At 39.2% G+C, this 16972-nt stretch overlaps 1 protein-coding gene across 7 annotated transcripts in view; it reads right to left on the bottom strand.

Annotated features, from left to right (window-relative positions):
- The window catches only part of VPS8 (VPS8 subunit of CORVET complex), a 384233-nt gene that overhangs the window by 25082 nt on the left and 342179 nt on the right, over window positions 1-16972 (bottom strand). For 6 of the 7 annotated variants that reach the window (XM_070466284.1, XM_070466287.1, XM_070466285.1 and 3 more), the window contains one exon: window positions 9226-9279. The exons of the other annotated variant lie outside the window; for it this stretch is intronic. In XM_070466284.1, coding sequence (XP_070322385.1) covers window positions 9226-9279 — 54 coding nt within the window. The remainder of the gene's footprint in view (window positions 1-9225; window positions 9280-16972) is intronic. 7 annotated transcript variants of the gene reach the window in all.

Consider the following 16972-nt stretch of genomic DNA (forward strand, 5'->3'; position numbering starts at 1 on the left):
AGTGATTGGTCTGTTCAAATCATCTATTTCTTTTTTATTCAATTTTCATGGACTGTGTGTTTCTAGAAAGTTGTGTGTTTCTAGAAAGTTGTCTATTTCTTCTAGGTTGTCAAATTTGTTGACATATAATTGTTCATATTCAAATTGGAAGAGGAGGTAAAACTGTCACTGTCTGTAGATGACATGATACTATATACAGAAAATCTTAAAGACTCCACACAAAAACTACTAGAACTGACAAATGAGCTCAGCAACATAGCAGGGCACAAGATTAACATCCAGAAATTGGTTGCATTTCTTTACACTAACAATGAAATAGCAGAAAGAGAATGTAGAAAAACAATACCTTTTAGAAATGATACAAATGAACTTAACAAAACAGAAGGAGACTCAAAGACTTACAAAACGAACTTATGGTTGCCAGGGAAGGGATAGTTAGGTAGTTTGGGATGGTCACGTACACACTGCTATATTTAAAATGGATAATCAACAAGGACCTACTGTACAGCACATGGAACTCTGCTCAAGGTTATGTGGCGGCCTGAATGGGAGGGGGGTTTGGGGGAGAGTGGGCACATGTGTATGTATGGCTGAGGCTCTTCACTGTTCACCTGAGACTGTCACAACACTGTTGATCAGCTGTACACCAATATAAAAGAAGTTCAAAAAATAAAACTAAAAAAAAGAAAAACAATGCACCCATATGATCACAGCAATACTATTCACAATACCCAAGACACAGAAACGACCTAAATGTCCACTGACAGGTGAATGGATAAATAAGACATGGTACATAAATAAAATGGAATACTATTCAGCCATAAAAAAGAACAAAATGCCATCTGCAACAACATGGATGCAATTAGCAATCATCATACTAAGTGAAATCAGTCAGAAAAACAAATACATGATATCACTTTTATGTGGAATCTAAAATATGGCACAAAGGGAACCAATCTACAAAACAGAAACAGACTCAAAGAGAGAACAGACTTGTGGCTGACAAGGGGGAGAGGGGCAGAAGAAGGACAGATTAGGAGTTTGGGATTGGTAGATGCAAACTATGACCTACAGAATGGATAGACAATTTCCTATTACATAGCACAGGGCACTACATTCAATATCCTGGGATAAACCAGAATGAAGAAGAATGTATATATGTATATAACTGAGTCACTCTGCTGTACAAAAAAATTTACACAACACTGTAAACTAACAATACGTTAAATAAATAAACAAGAATAGGGATGAACATGGAAGCAACAGTCAGATCTATGACCATGTCAAACTTTACCTGAGCCATGAGCTCCTGGAAAACAGTCAGATAAGGAAATTCCTCTTAACCTGTTCTCCAGAACAGAAAGAACCACCCCTCCTCATAAGACTCAGAGAAGACCTAGCTAGTCCTCAGGCTTATGCATGACAAAGCCAGACACACACTTACCAAATTTCCACTCTTTACCTCAAAAAAGATTAGCTGAGGTGCCTGTCCTCACTGATTGATTAGAACAAAATGCTTGCCAACTGATGACCAAATGTTAGCTAGGCTTCTCTCCTCCCAAGTTTCTGACCCACGCTCTGCTCAAGCCAGCATACAACCTCTCCTTAATGATATCATCTGAGAATCAGCTGACATCAAGGAAAGACATTTCTTGATCACTGTCTGATTCTGCCACCTACTCCCCCATATCTGGTCCTTTCTAGACTTGTTTACCTGCCTCTATAAAAGAAATTTCCTTTCTGCCTGATCTTTGAGACCCTTATAGATCATTTGGTCAAAATGTTCCCCCTATGGTAATAGCCTCCTCCCTTCTATTGTAATACCTCCCTCCCGTTATGTCAGTAATTCTTTTGAATGAAGTCTCTTCATATCTAAATCCAACTCTGTTTTTATTTGATAGACAACATATTCTATTAATTCAGACTAGGTGTTAGGGTCTAACTAAAATCATTCAGCATATTAACGAGCATGCCACTTGTTTAATGCAACTATAGACTCATAAGATCTTAACCTTCCAAAAGATCTAAAAATCAACCGGTCCAACCTTTCACCCAGAGCAAGAATACCTCTGTAGCAGCTTTGAGAGACAGACATCCTGCCACTGCATGCATACCTCTGGTAATAGGTAATGTAAGAAAATCCTCATATTAAACCAACATCATCATTTACACAGTATTTACCCTTAAGTACTAGTCTGTCCTCTGAACTACTTACTGGGTTGGCCAAAAATTTGAAAGTCAGAAGCATTCTTTGAATTGGGTTGGCCAAAAATTTCATTCAGGAAACCCAAACGAAACTTCTGGCACCCAGTAGTTCAGCCTAAATGAAATTTTTGGCTAACCCAATACAAACAATGTTTCTGACTTTCAAATCAGCACCCTCCAGATATCTGAAGGCGACCGCACCTCAGCTTCTTCACATCAGCATAAAGGGGTCCCTTGGCCTGCTGAGATCTTCTACCTGTCTATGCAAAAACAAAGATCAAATCACATCCCCCAGCTGCTCTGTTTGTTAAATCATAGAGGCATGGAAGTCACATCTGGATATAATGTGTATCTAAGTTTTTCTAAGACAAATACTTTAAGGAAGGGCTATCACTTTGTTGTTCAAGAGGAATCGCACCTTTGCAGGAGAGTTAAGGGTGAGGCACAAAAAGGCCAATGACTTCAGCTTATACTACAAAGTTACAGCAATCAGAACAGTATGGTACTGGCACAAAAACCAACACATAGATCAATGGAACAGAATAAAGTTCAGAAAGAAATCCATGAACTTATGGTCAATAATCTACAACAAAGCATGCAAGAATATACAATGGAGAAAGGACAATCTCTTCAAGTGGTGTGGGGAAAAATGGACAGTTACACGTGAAATTAGAACATTCTGTAACACCATACACAAAAATAAACTCAAATTGAATTAAAGACCTAAATGTAAGACCTAAAATCATAAAACTCCTAGAGGGAGACACAGGAAGAACACTCTGACATAAATTGTGGCAGTACTTTTTGGGCTCCATTTCCTAGAGTAATGGAGACAGAAGGGAAAATAAACAAATGGGACCTAATTAAACTTAAAAGCTATTGCATAGTGAAGGAAACCATCAACAAAAAAGACAACCTACTGAATGAGAGAAAGTATTTGCAAATGACATGACTGATAAGAGGTTAATATCCAAAATAAACAGTTCCTGTAACTCACCGTTAAAAACACAAACAATAAATGTTGGCAACAATGTAGAGAAAAGGGAACCCTCCTATGCTGTTGATGGGAATGTCAATTATGCAGCTACTGTGGAAAACAGTATGGAGGTTTCTTATTAAGCTAAAAAGAAAACTACTACATAATCCAGAAATTCCACTCCTTGGGTATATTCAAAAAAACCCTCAAAACACTAATTTGAAAAGATACACGCACCCTAATAATTCATAGAAGGATTATTTACAATTACAAAAAAACAACTGGAAGCAACCTAAGTATCCATCAACAAGTGAAAGAATAAAGATGCATATACATACAATGGAATTTTACTCAGCCATAAAAGAGAATGAAATTTTGCTACTTGCAGCAACATAGATGGATGTGGAAGGTATTATGCTAAGTGAAATAAATCACAGAAAAGACAAATAGTATATGATATCACTTATATGCAGAATTTAAAAAATACAACAAACTAGTGAACGTCTCAGAAAAAATAAACAGACTCACAGATAGAACAAACTAGTGGCTACCAGTGGGGACAGGAAATATAAGGGTAGGAGTGGGAAGGACAAACCATTATATATAAAATAAGCTACAAGGATACATTGTACAACATAGGGAATATAGCCAATATTTTATAATAACTATAAATGGACTATAACCTTTAAAAATTGTGAATCACTATATTGTATACCTGTAACTTATTGACTCATTGGAAAAGACCCTGATGCTGGGAAAGACTGAAGGAAGAGGGTGACAGAGGATGAGATAGTTGGATGGCATCACCAATTCAATGGATATGAACCTAGGGGAGATGGTGAAGGACAGGGAAACCTGGCGTGCTACATACAGTCCATGGGGTTGTGAAGAGTCGTACACAGCTTGGTGGTTGAACAACAACTTATATAACATTGTACATCAACTGCACTTCAATTAAATAAAAAAGGCAAACGAATCTTGATTTAAGCCATCATCACACAACAGCTAGAAAATGTTGCATCTGTCTCTCAGAGCTTTTTCCTTTTGTGTTCCTTTGACTTTTGTGAAACTATCAACCAGTCATTCTTGGGCTGGTCAGTTGAGACAGGAAAAGCAGCCAGCTCTTCCTGTTGCTATGGAAACAGTGGTTCTATGAGGCTTTTTCCTTAAAAAAAACAAAAAACAAAAAACTTCCCACTCCATAATTTAATAAAAAATCATGAGCAAATACAGTCATCTACATTCCTGACATGACTGGCAAGACTTGGAATCATCTATAAAAATTCTGCTCTAAAAAAGTCAGCTCTAAATTCTGATATTACATGTGAAATTGTGCACCAATTTCTGGGAGGCTTGGCTATTAAATCCACCAGTTCAGTCACCATTAACTTGTGTTGTTAAGAGCCTGGCATGTTATAGGCTTATTGAAAATTTACTGAATTTACCCAGAACTATTAGAAAGGCTTCCCACTCTGCCACTCCCAATTTTCTCCCTAACTGGAAGAAGAGAACATTGACTGTACCCCTAACTAGTGGGTCCCACCAGCCAGAGTACCCAGCCCCTCATGCTTCCACAATAGCAGAGAAAGCTCATCTAAAACAGGGATGGCTCAGAGAGTGTAACCATGCTTTTGTAATCAAGAATAAGACAAAACTGCTTTCTCTGATTATTATGCATGTAACAATGCAATTGTTCATTCTGAATATTCATTGGAATGACTGATGCTGAAGCTCCAATACTTTGTCCACCGGATGCAAAGAGCTAACTCATTGGAAAAAACCCTGATGCTGGGAAAGACAGAAGACGGGAGGATAAGGGGGCGACAGAGAATGAGATGGCTGGATGGCATCATCGACTCAATGGACATGAGTCTGAGCAAACTCTGGGAGATAGTGAAGGACAGGGAAGTCTGGTGTGCTGCAGTTCATGGAGTCGCAAAGAGTTGGACATGACTGAGTGACTGAACAACAATGTCAATTTTGCCATACAAGTTCCTGGTTGGTGCTTCTAGCGTAGTGAAGAAGTGATGCATTATAGCTAAGAGGTTTTTAATGATGCCTTCTACTAACTCTCTACACTTCTTCAATCCACCTCAAACACTGACAAGTACCTCCAATCTTGATCTATGCTAGGGAGTTTATTGCAATGGACTTTATGACAATTCCTATCTAAGGAAAATGCATCTAATTTTCAAATTTCTAGTCATCCAAGATCAAGATACATCCAAGATACAGAAGTCCTAGGTATATGGGTCTTCCTACTTCCTACGTATATGTGTCTTCCTACTTTTTTTACTGAACGTATCAGAGCGCATTAAGAAGAAATTTTATATACAAAAAATATGGTATACAAATTTTAAGCACCATAGATAAATTATTACACATGACAAGTATTTCTAATCCAGAGCTTTCCAAAGGAATTTCTAAAATACAAAATGCTCATGGAATCTGTCAGGTCCTAACACGGCAGCAGAGCAGAGTGACTCCTCCATGAGACACCCACCCCAAGCCAGCAGGGCCCGACAGAACATGGCTCCCGGCTCCTCAGCACTTGAATACGGCTCTTGGCAGGGCCAACGCTGACGGCAGAGTCACCAAACACGTTCTGTGGTTATGGTCAACAGAAAAGCTTTGGCTCAAATCAAGAACACTGCTGCTCTTTTGTGTTTCTTACACATGTCACTCTGGCAGTCACACTGCTCAACAAATACTGCTGGTGCTCCCATCTGTCACTGCAGCTTTGGAAAGATGACTGCAGACCCAAGACGACAACCAGAATACACAGACGTGCACATACAAACACAGATACACACACCGAGCTAAGGAAGTAACAACGAAACGCTGAGCCTCATGCTGATCGTGCTGACTAAGCCCCAACAGTAAGGAGCTGACCATGCTGGGAACACAAGCCCAGGACAGCAATGGTGTTTCATTGGTCTTTCTAGAGTTATTCAGCAGAAACTTCCTCTTCCCCCTCGAGTCCCCCAAACAAATACCATTCACGAAACAACTCCTGAGTGACTGCGTACTCTCTTCTACACTTAGAGGGACAACAAGAAACACAACTGCTGTGGGCCCTGCCCTCCTGTGGCCGAGGGTCTAGTGGGGGACACATATTAGCAAAGAGGTAATTTCAACACAGCCAGGTAAGCATGTTGGTAGAAATGAGTTCAGGGTACTCTGAGGGCTCAAAAAAGGAAGGACAACTAACTCAGACTTAGGGTGTCAAAAGGGTGTGAAGTTGCTCAGTCGTGTCCGACTCTTTGCGACCCCATGGACTGTAGCCTACTAGGCTCCTCGGTCCATGGAATTTTCCAGGCAAGAGTACTGGAGTGGGTTGCCATTTCCTTCTCTGTAGGAGACAAAAAAGGCTAAGACTCGAATCTACCTCACCTCCTCATTCCATTAACATGGCACAGGCTTAGGACTTTGTTTCTTCTAATTGGTCTTTCTACCTCAAACCTCATGTTTGATGGGAGCACTTATCCTTGAGATGAAAAGCAAACTTCACAGGCTGAGCTCTGTGATCTGGACTCTTGTTTATTTCACTGGGCTGCTGCAAGCTCCCATATTTAAGATAAGCAGAACAGTCCCCATTTCCTGAAACGTGTTGTGTTCACCCATATCTGTCAAGAATACCTTTTCCCTTGTTTCCAGGCTGGATTAAGCTCTACCTCCACTGGGAAGCCTTCCCTGATCTCTTCTCCTAGTCTGGGAGAGGCACCCAGACTAGGGTGGGTGTTATGATGTACATTTTAAAGTTTTTCCAAATATTGTAACCAGTGAGATATTAAGCACATGCTGTTAAGTTAGGGCTTCAAGTCAGGGGTGGTCAGTGGCCCTAACCAAGAATCCACATTTCAGGGATGGCAGCTCATATGAACTTCCAAAAGAGGCTCCTAAAAGCCCTTTAGCAGTTCATATATGGACTAATACCTACAACTTTGCTCATTAGCTCAGAAATCAACAGAAAAATTTTCCATTGGTAAAATTAATGGCTTGATAATTAGAATGTTAAATATTAGAAATGGTCTCTCATTGCTAAAATAAAAGGTATTCAAAATATGTATTAATTTTAAGATATTAATTTAATAAATGTCTTTAAGTATGGTTGGATTTGCTTTCATTATAATTTAGTAACAAGGTTGTAGGGGAGCAGCTAACCATTTCTCAAATTTCTTAATTGGACTCTGTACCTAAATAATATAAGAGTTGTACTAACTGAGGTTGGTAATTTCAAAACAGGGCTTCTCCCCCGCGTTCTTGCAGCACCCCATCATCCTGCATGGCATGTGTCAAGTTGCAAGGTAACTGTCAGGGCACCTGTCTACCTTTTCCACTAAAGGCTGAGGTCCTTGAGAACATAGATGTTATTTCTCATCTCTGTAATGAGCTTCTTAGCTCATTATCTAGTACAAAGAAATATTTGCTGAATGGACAATAATATCAGTAGCATAACAAAGTGAAAGGACATTAGTCTAGGAGTTGGGGAAGACTTGTTGTTTTAATGCCAGTTATAATTTACTGAGCATTTAATATGTGTCAGGCACAGTGGTAGGCACTTAAATCATTTCTCATTTAATCTTTAAGTTCTGAGGTAGCACTATCCTTTTACAGAAAAGGAAACAGGGAGGCTGACTTGAGGTTATTCAAATAAAGAAGTAGAAGAGTTGATCTTTGAATCCAAGTCTGGCCAAACCCAAAGCATGGGTTTTTAACCACTGTGCTAGAAGTGTGTTCCATGTAACAGCTGAGAGAGGCAAAAGCATTTCCCTCTAGAGTTCAGTTTCCTCCTTTGTTTACTGGGTGGGGCTAAGTGGCTGATGCCCTTTCCAGCTTCTCATGTTACGGTGTGATGGTTCTGGGCAGCAGCCATCAGCACCACTGTCTTGCCTGCCCTTGCTGCCTTGACAAGAGTGAAAGAGGTCTTCATGTGCAACATGTTCTAGGGCTTTTCAGACAACATATTTTGCTTCTAATTTTTTTTTTCTTCCTTTGAAGCAGTCTCGGAGCATTCTGAAGGCAGAGAAAAAGGACCCGTTTTTGGCACAATGCTTTGAAGCTAGAACCTGCTGTTAAGTCAACAGGGCCAGCAAGTTGTTATTTTTGTTCTATTATACAAGCCTTTGCCGACATGGATGCTGTGAAATTGTTTAAAAAAGAGGTGGGGGGGGGGTAAGGAAAGCAAACCTTCAACCAGGGACACTTCAACTATCAGAGAAATAAAAACAGAAAAAGAGAGCGTAGCAAAAATGCCAATCTGTTGGCTATGTTTCCACTGTACTGCTGCAGCTGGATAAAGAAAAGGATTTTAGTGGTTCTCTTGGCATCATCTGAGAATTACTTGGTTGAAAGACACACTCTATCTGTACCACAGAGTTTACAGTCAAGGGGTGAAATAGCACAGACAGAAGTTCTATCTCTTGAGTATTTATGAGGACTTACTTAGCTGATACCTGCTGAAATGTTAACACCTCAGACTAATTTGTTTCAGGAACAGCCACCTGGAGGGATGGTACATTGTTAAGAAAAACAATATACCTTTCATCCTTAGAATATCTTTCATCTGCTATCATTCACTGATACCAGGATGCCCATTTGGTGCTAGTAGTAAAGAACCTTACTGCCAATGCATGAGACATGAGATGTGTGTTCGATCCTTAGGTCAGGAAGATCTCCTGGAGGTGGGCATGACAACTCGATCCTGGAGAATCCCAGACAGAGTTGCTTGGCAGGCTACAGTCCACAGGGTTGTGAAGGGTCGGACACAACTGAAGCAACTCAGCAAACAGTACACACACAGGAATTCTAGAACAATGAAAGTCCCTAGTTGCCAGGAGACTGATGCTAGACTCAAACCCCCAGTTGGCTTCCCTGGAAGAGTCAAAGAGCTCTGGTGAAACCCATTTAAGGCATCCAATCAGAAAGAACTTTTGATAGCATTAAGATGATTAAAAGTCACTCATTTTGAGAACACTGTTCAATAGAGGAGAACACACACACAGCAGGAGGAAGTTAGCTTTCTTCCATTAAAACTCACTCACCTTTTTAATAGCAGGATCCCCTTTGGATGGATGACAGGATGGGGACATTTTTACCTAGAGGAAAAAAAAAAAGGGAAACCTTTTGATATCTTCTTATTTACAGTTTAGTTTTGTTTGACCCACCCTCAAAGTAACTCAATTAGAAGTGGTATAGTAGTGTGTGTGCACGTGCTCAGTCCTGTCCAATTCTTTGAGGCCCCATAGACTGTAGCCTGCCAAGCTCCTCTGCCCATGGTATTTTTCCAGGCAAGAATTCTGGACTGAAGTACCATTTCCTTCTTCAGGGGATCTTCCTGACCCAGGGATCAAACCCGAGTCTCTTGCGTCCCTTGCACTGGCAGGTGGATTCTTTACCACTAGTGCCACCTGGGAAGCCCCAGAAGTGGTATAACTGAGATAAAACAGACATTTTAAGGGAACCAATTAATATATGTATATTTTTAAAAGTCCCTTTGAAGTTTCTCTGAGATGAAAAACTCAGTGGTTAGCCAAGATAAAAATGTGATTAAGCTATGAAAAGTACTACAGATGGTCCAAATTGGTTTTAGCCAAATGGTAAGGAACCTAATAGATCTTTGGGGACAATATTAATTTTAATTATCTTTGTGGACAACTGACATGATCCAAAGTAGTCAGGGATATATTATTTCATAATGATAAAGAAATCAATTCATCAGGAGGACATAACAATCCTAAACATCTACATATCTAACAGCTTAAAATACATGTTAAAAAGTGATAGAAATGCAAGGAGAAATAGATCTTACAGTCAGATTTCCATATTTCTCTCAAGAAATGAGAGAACAAATATGAAGATTACAGAAGACATACCCAATTTAAAAAATGGGCAAAGGATCTGAACATTTTTTCAAAGAAGACATACCAAAGAACAACAGATACATGAAAAAGTGTTCAACATCACTTATGAGGGAAATGCAAAGCAAAACTGCAGTGATGTATCACCTCACACCAGTTAGGGCGGTTTTCATAAAAAAAAGACAAGGGATAACCAATGTTGGTGAGGATGTGGAGAAAGGGACCCCTTACACACTGTTGGTAGGAATGTAGATTGGTACAGCTATTATGGAAAACAGTATGGCAGTTCCTCAAAACATTTTAAAAACTGAACTATCATATCATCCAGCAATCTCACTGCTGAGTATCTATCAGAAGGAATTGAAATCAACATCTTAACAAGATACATGCTCACTCATGTTCAGCATACCATTATTTACAATAGCCAAGATATGGAAACAACTCCAGCATCTATCAGAAGATGAATGGATAAAGAAGATATATATATCACATCCTCACACACACACAATGAAATATTACTCAGTCACAAAAGAAGGAAACCTTACCATTTGCAACAAGAAGGATGGACCTAGAGGGTATTATACAAAGAGAGAAGTAAGACAAAGAAGGACAAATGTTGTATGATATCACTTACAAGTGGAATTTAGAAAAGCTGGACTTGTAAAAACAGAAAGTAGAATGGTGGTTACTAGGGGCTGGGAGGTTAGGGGTGATGAGGGGGATGTTGTTAAAGAGGATAACCTTGTAACTACTAGAGAAATAAGTTCTGAAGATCTAAGGCACAACACAGTGATCAGAGTCAACAATATTCTACTGTACTGTACACTGCTAAGAGACTAGATCGTTACCATTCTCAACACAAAAAAGAAATGATAATTATTGACATGATAAAGGTGCTTGCTAAGGCTACTGGTATGAAAAGGCAAAAAGGTATGACACTGAAAGATGAACTCCCCAGGTCAAGAGGTGCCCAATACGCTACTGGAGAAGAGCGGAGAGCTCCAGAAGGAATGAAGAGGCTGAGCCAAAGTGGAAACAACGCCCAGCTGTGAATGTGGCTGGTGGTGAAAGTGAAGTCCAATGCTGCAAAGAACAATACTGCACAGGAACCTGGAATGTTAGGTCCATAAATCAAGGTAAATTGGAAGTGGTCAAATGGGAGATGGCAAGAGTGAACATTGACATTTTAGAAATCAGTGAACTAAAATGGATGGATGGGTGAATTTTATTCAGATGACCGTTATATCTACTTCAGTGGGGAAGAATCCCTTAGAAGAAATGGAGTAGCCCTCACAGTCAACAAAAGAGTCTGAAATGCAGTTCTTGGATTCAGTCTCAAAAAAGACAGAATTATCTGTTTGTTTCCAAGGCAAACCATTCAATATCACAACAATCCAAATCTATATCCCAACCACTAATGCCAAAGAAGCTGAACACTTTTATGAAGACCTACAAGACTTTCTAGAATGAACACCCAAAAAAAAAAAAAAAATGTGTCCTTCATTATAGGGGACTGGAATGCAAAAGAAGGAAGTCAAGAGATACTTGGAGTAACAGGCAAGATTGGCCTTAGAGTACAAAATGAAGCAGGGCAAAGGCTAACTGAGTTCTGTCAAGAGAATGCAATGGTCATAACAAACACCCTCTTCCAACAACACAAGAGATGACTCTACACATGGACATCAATGGATGGTCAATACCGAAATCAGACTGATTACATTCTTTGCAGCCAAAGATGGAGCAGCTCTATACAGCCAACAAAAACAAGACCGGGAGCTGACTGCAGCTCAGATCATGAACTCCTTGTTGCCAAATTGAGACTTGTATTGAAGAAAGTAGGGAAAACCATTAGGCCATTCAGGTATGACCTAAATCAAATCCCTTATGATTATACAGTGGAAGTGACAAATAGATTCAAGGGATTAGATCTGATAGACAGAGTGCCTGAAGGACTATGGACAGAGGTTCATAACATGGTACATGAGGTGGTGCTCAAAACCATCCCCAAGAAAAAGAAATGCAAAGAGGCAAAATGGTTGTCTGAGGAGGCCTTACAAATAGCTGAGAAAAGAAGAGAAGTGTGTAAAGTAATTAGCCTCCAACTAATAAAAATAAATGGAAAAAAAAACCCACAAATAAAACAGTAAAAAAAAAAAAGAAGAAAAAGAAGATGGAAAATATATGATAAGAGAGTGAATGATCTTGTTTCAGAAGTTTTTTTTTCTTTTTTTCTTATGGGCTCTTTATATATACAAAAATAAAAGGAATGTGCCAGAAGCAAAAAAAAAAAAAAAGAAGAGAAGTGAAAGGCAAAGGAGAAAAGGAAAGATATACCCATCTGAATGCAGTGTTCCAAAGAATAGCAAAGAGAGATAAGAAAGCCTTCCTATGCATGAGACAAGTGCTCAGGCCTCGAGCACTGGGAAGACCCAGAGGGATCAGGTAGAGAGGGAGCTGGGAGGGGGGATCGGGATGGGGAATACATGTAAAAAAAAAAAAAAATTCTTTTTTTTTCAAATAACAAGCTCTGAAATTAAAAAAAAAAAAGAAAGCCTTCCTAAATGAACAATGCAAAGAAAAAAGGAAACCAACAGAATGGGAAAGACTAGAGATCTCTTCAAGAAAATCAGATACCAAGGGGAAACTTCATGCAAAGATGGGCACAATAAAGGACAGAAATAGTATGGATATAACAAGTAGAAGAATTAAGAAGAGGTGGCAAGAATATACAGAAGAATTATACAAAAAACATCTTAATGACCCACATAACCACAATGGTGTGATAATTCAGGTGAGAGCCAGACATCCTGGAATGCGAAGTCAAGTGGGCCTTAGGACACATCACTATGAACAAAGCTAGTGAAGGTGATGGAATTTCAGTTGAGCTATTTCAAATCCTCCAAGATGATGCTGTGAAAGTGCTGCACTCAATATGCCAACAAATCTGGAAAACTCAGCAGTGGCCACAGGACTGGAAAAGATTTCATTCCAATCCCTAAGAAAGTCAATGCCAAAGAATATTCAAACTACTGCACAACTGCACTCATCTCACATGCTAGCAAAGTAATGCTGAAAATTCTCTAAGCCACGCTTCAATAGTATGTGAACCGAGAACTTCCAGATGTTCAAGCTGGATTTAGAAAAGGCAGAGGAAGCAAAGATCAAATTGCAAACATCCGCTGGATCACAGAAAAAGCAAGAGAATTCCAGAAAAATACCTACTTCTGCTTCATTGACTACATCAAAGCCTTTGACTGTGTAGATCACAACAAACTGTGGAAAATTCTTCAAGAGATGTGAATAGCAGACCACCTTACATGCCTCCTGAGAAACCTGTATATGCAGGTCAAGACGCAACAGTTAGAACCAGACATGGAACAACAGACTGGTTCAAAACTGAGAAAGCAGTAAGTCAAGGCTGTGTATTGTCACCTTGAATATTTAATTTACATGCAGAGTACATCATGTGAAATGCTGAGCTGGATGGAGCACAAGCTGGAATCAAGACTGCCATGAGAAATATCAGTAACCTCAGATATGTGGATGACACCACCCCTATGGCAGAAAATGAAGAGGAACTAAAGAACCTCTTGATGAAGGTGAAAGAGGAGAGTGAAAAGCTGGTTTAAAACTCAACATTTAAAATACTAAGGTCATGGCCTCTGGCCCCATCACTTCATGCAAATAGATGGGAAAACAATGGAAACAGTGACAGATTTTATTTTTCTTGGGCTCCAAAATCACTGCAGATGGTGACTGCAGCCATGAAATTAAAAGACACTTGCTCCTTGGAAAAAAAGCAATGACAAACCTAGACTGCATATTAAAAAGCAAAGACATGACTTTGTCAACAAAAGTCCATCGAGTCAAAGCTATAGTTTTTCCAGTAGTTACTGGAAACTAAAGGTGAGAGTTGGACCATAAAGAAGGCTGAATGCCAAAGAATTGATGCTTTTGAATTGTGGTGTTGGAGAAGACTCTTGAGAATGCCTTGAACTGCAAGGAGATCCAACCAGTCAATCCTAAAAGAAATCAATCCTGAATATTCATGGAAGGACTGATGCTGAAGTTGAAGCTCCAAGACTTTGGCCACCTGATGTGAAGATCTGACTCATTAGAAAAGACCCTGATGCCGGGAAAGATTGAAAGGAGGACAATTGGATGACAGAGGAGGAGATGTTTGGATGGCATCACCATCTCAATGGACATAAGCCTGAGCTAGCTCTCGGACATGATGAAGGACAGGGAAGCCTGGCATGCTGCAGTCCATGGGGTTGCAAAGAGTCAGACATGACTGAGCGACTGAACAACAAAGGATACTGGGGTAATCATATTGTAATATACAAATGCATCAAACCAACACATGGTGCACTCAAACCACGCAATATTAAATGTCGATTATAAAAAATAAAAAGGAAGAATATAGAAGATATACATTGACAGAACCCTCTACCCAACAAAGGCAGAATACACACATAATCTTTTTCAGGTACAGTAGAGATATATCGCAGAGATATTATGAACTCAGTTTCAGGCCATTGCATTACAGCAAAAGTTGCGATAAAGCAAGTCACACAATTCTCTGGTTTCCTGTTGCATATAAAAGTTGTTTAGACTATACTATTCTATTAAGGAGCATTATATCTAAAGAAACAATGTACATATTTTAATTGAAAAACATATTCTTGCTTAAAAAATGCTAACTATAACCTGACCCTTCAGTGAGTAATAATTTCTTTGTTGATGGAGGGTCTTGCCTCTATGTTGATGGCTGCAGATGGATCATGGTGGTGGTTCCTGGAGGCTGGGGTGGCTGTGACAATTACTCACAATAAGTGTGCCACGTCTACTGACTCTTCCTTTCACGAATGATTTCTCTGTAGCATGCAAAGCAGTCTGACAATATTCTACCCACAACACAACTTCTTTAAAAACTGGAGTCAATCTTTTTAAACCTTACTGCTGCTTTATCAACTAAGCTTATGTAACATAAATCCTTTGTTGTCATATCAACAATCTTTACAGCATTCTACCAGGAGTGGATCCCATCTCAAGAAAACACTTTCTTTGTTCATTCATAAGAAGCAACACCTCATCTGTTCAAGTTTTATCATGATATTGCAGCAATTCAGTCACATCCTCAGGTTTTACTTCTAATTCTCTTGCCACTTCCACCACATCTGCAGTGACTTCCTCCATGAAGTCTTGAACCCCTCTAAATAATCTGTGAAGGTTGGAATCAACTTCTTCCAAACTCCTGTTAATGTTGATATTCTGTCCTTTCCCATGAATCATCAATGATCTTAATGGCATTTAGAATGGTGCACCCTTTCTAGAAGGTTTTCAGTTGACTTTGCTCAGATCCATCAGTGAACTATCTATGTCAGCTATAGCCTTATAAAATGTATTTCTTACATAATAAACTTAAAAGTCAAAATTCCTCTTTGATCCATGGGCTACAGAATGGAAACTGTATTAGCAAGCATGAAAACAATATTAATTTTGTTGTATATCTCCATCAGAGTCCTTACATGACCAGATGCATTGTCAGTGAGCCATAATATTTTTTTCAAAGGAAACTTTTTTCTGAGCAGTATGTTTCAACAACAAGCTTAAAATATTTAGTAAACCATGTTGTAAGCAGATGTGCTGTCATCCAGACTTTGTTGTTCCATTTATAGAGCACAGGCAAAGTTAGCATAATTCTTAAGGGCCCCAGAATTTTGAGAATGGTAAATTAGCACTGGCTTCATCGTCAAGTCATGAGCTGCATTAGCCACTAACAAGAGAGTCAATCTGTCCTTTGAAGTTTTGAAGCCAAGCACTAACTTCTCCTCTCTAGCTATAAAAGTCCTAGAGGGCAAGGCATCTTCTTTTAACATAAGGCTATTTCGTCTATGATGAAAATCTGTCATTTAGTGTCCCTACCTTCATTAATTATCTTAGCTAGATCTTCTGAATAACTTGCTGTTGCTTCTACATCAGTACTTTCTGCTTCACCTGCACTCATGTTACAAAGATGGCTTCTTTTCTTATACTTAATGAACCAAGCTTTGCTAGCTTTAGACTTTTCTTCAGCAGCCTCCTCACTTCTTTCAGCCTTCACAGAATCAAAGACAATTAGGGTCTTGCTTTGAATTAAGTGAATTTTATGGCTGATTTGATCTTCTATCCAGACCACTAAAACTTTCTCCACATGAGCAATAAGACTGTTTTGCTTTATCATTTGTGTGTTCACTGAAGTAGCACTGTTAATTTCCTTTAAGAACTTTTACTTTTCATTCACAACTTGGATTAACTGTTTGGCATAAGAGGCCTAGCTTCTGATCCATTTTGGCTTTTGGTAAGGCTTTCTCAGTAAGCTTAATCATTTCTAGCTTTTGATTTAAAGTGAGAGAAATGTGACTTTTCCTTTCACCTGAACACTTAGAGGCCACTGCAGGGTTATCAATGGGCCTAACTTCAAAATTGATGGGTCTCAGGGAATAGGGAGGCTTGGAAAAAACCCCTGGATAAGGGAAAGGCTACCTACTCTGGTATTCTGGCTTGGAGAATTCCATGGACTGTATAGTCCATGGGGTTGGACACGACTTAGCACTATCTTTCTTTCTTAAGGAAAGGGAAAGAAACAGGGGATAGGCTAGTAGGCAGAGCAACTAGAAGACATACATTTATTGATTAAGTTTGCCATCTTAAGTAAGCGCAGTTTGTGGTCCCCAAACAATTACAATAATAACATCTAAGATCACTGATCACAGATCACCATGCAATAATAATGAAAATTACTGTGAGAATTACCAAAATATGACACAGAGACACAAAGTGAGTAAACGCTTTTGGAAAAGTGGTGCCAATAAACTTGCTTGAGACAAAACTGCCATAAACCTTCAACCTGTAAAAAAGAAATGCAGTTTCTGCAAAGTGCAATAAA

Source organism: Odocoileus virginianus, chromosome 4 (assembly GCF_023699985.2).
Source record: "Odocoileus virginianus isolate 20LAN1187 ecotype Illinois chromosome 4, Ovbor_1.2, whole genome shotgun sequence".
NCBI lineage: Eukaryota > Metazoa > Chordata > Mammalia > Artiodactyla > Cervidae > Odocoileus > Odocoileus virginianus.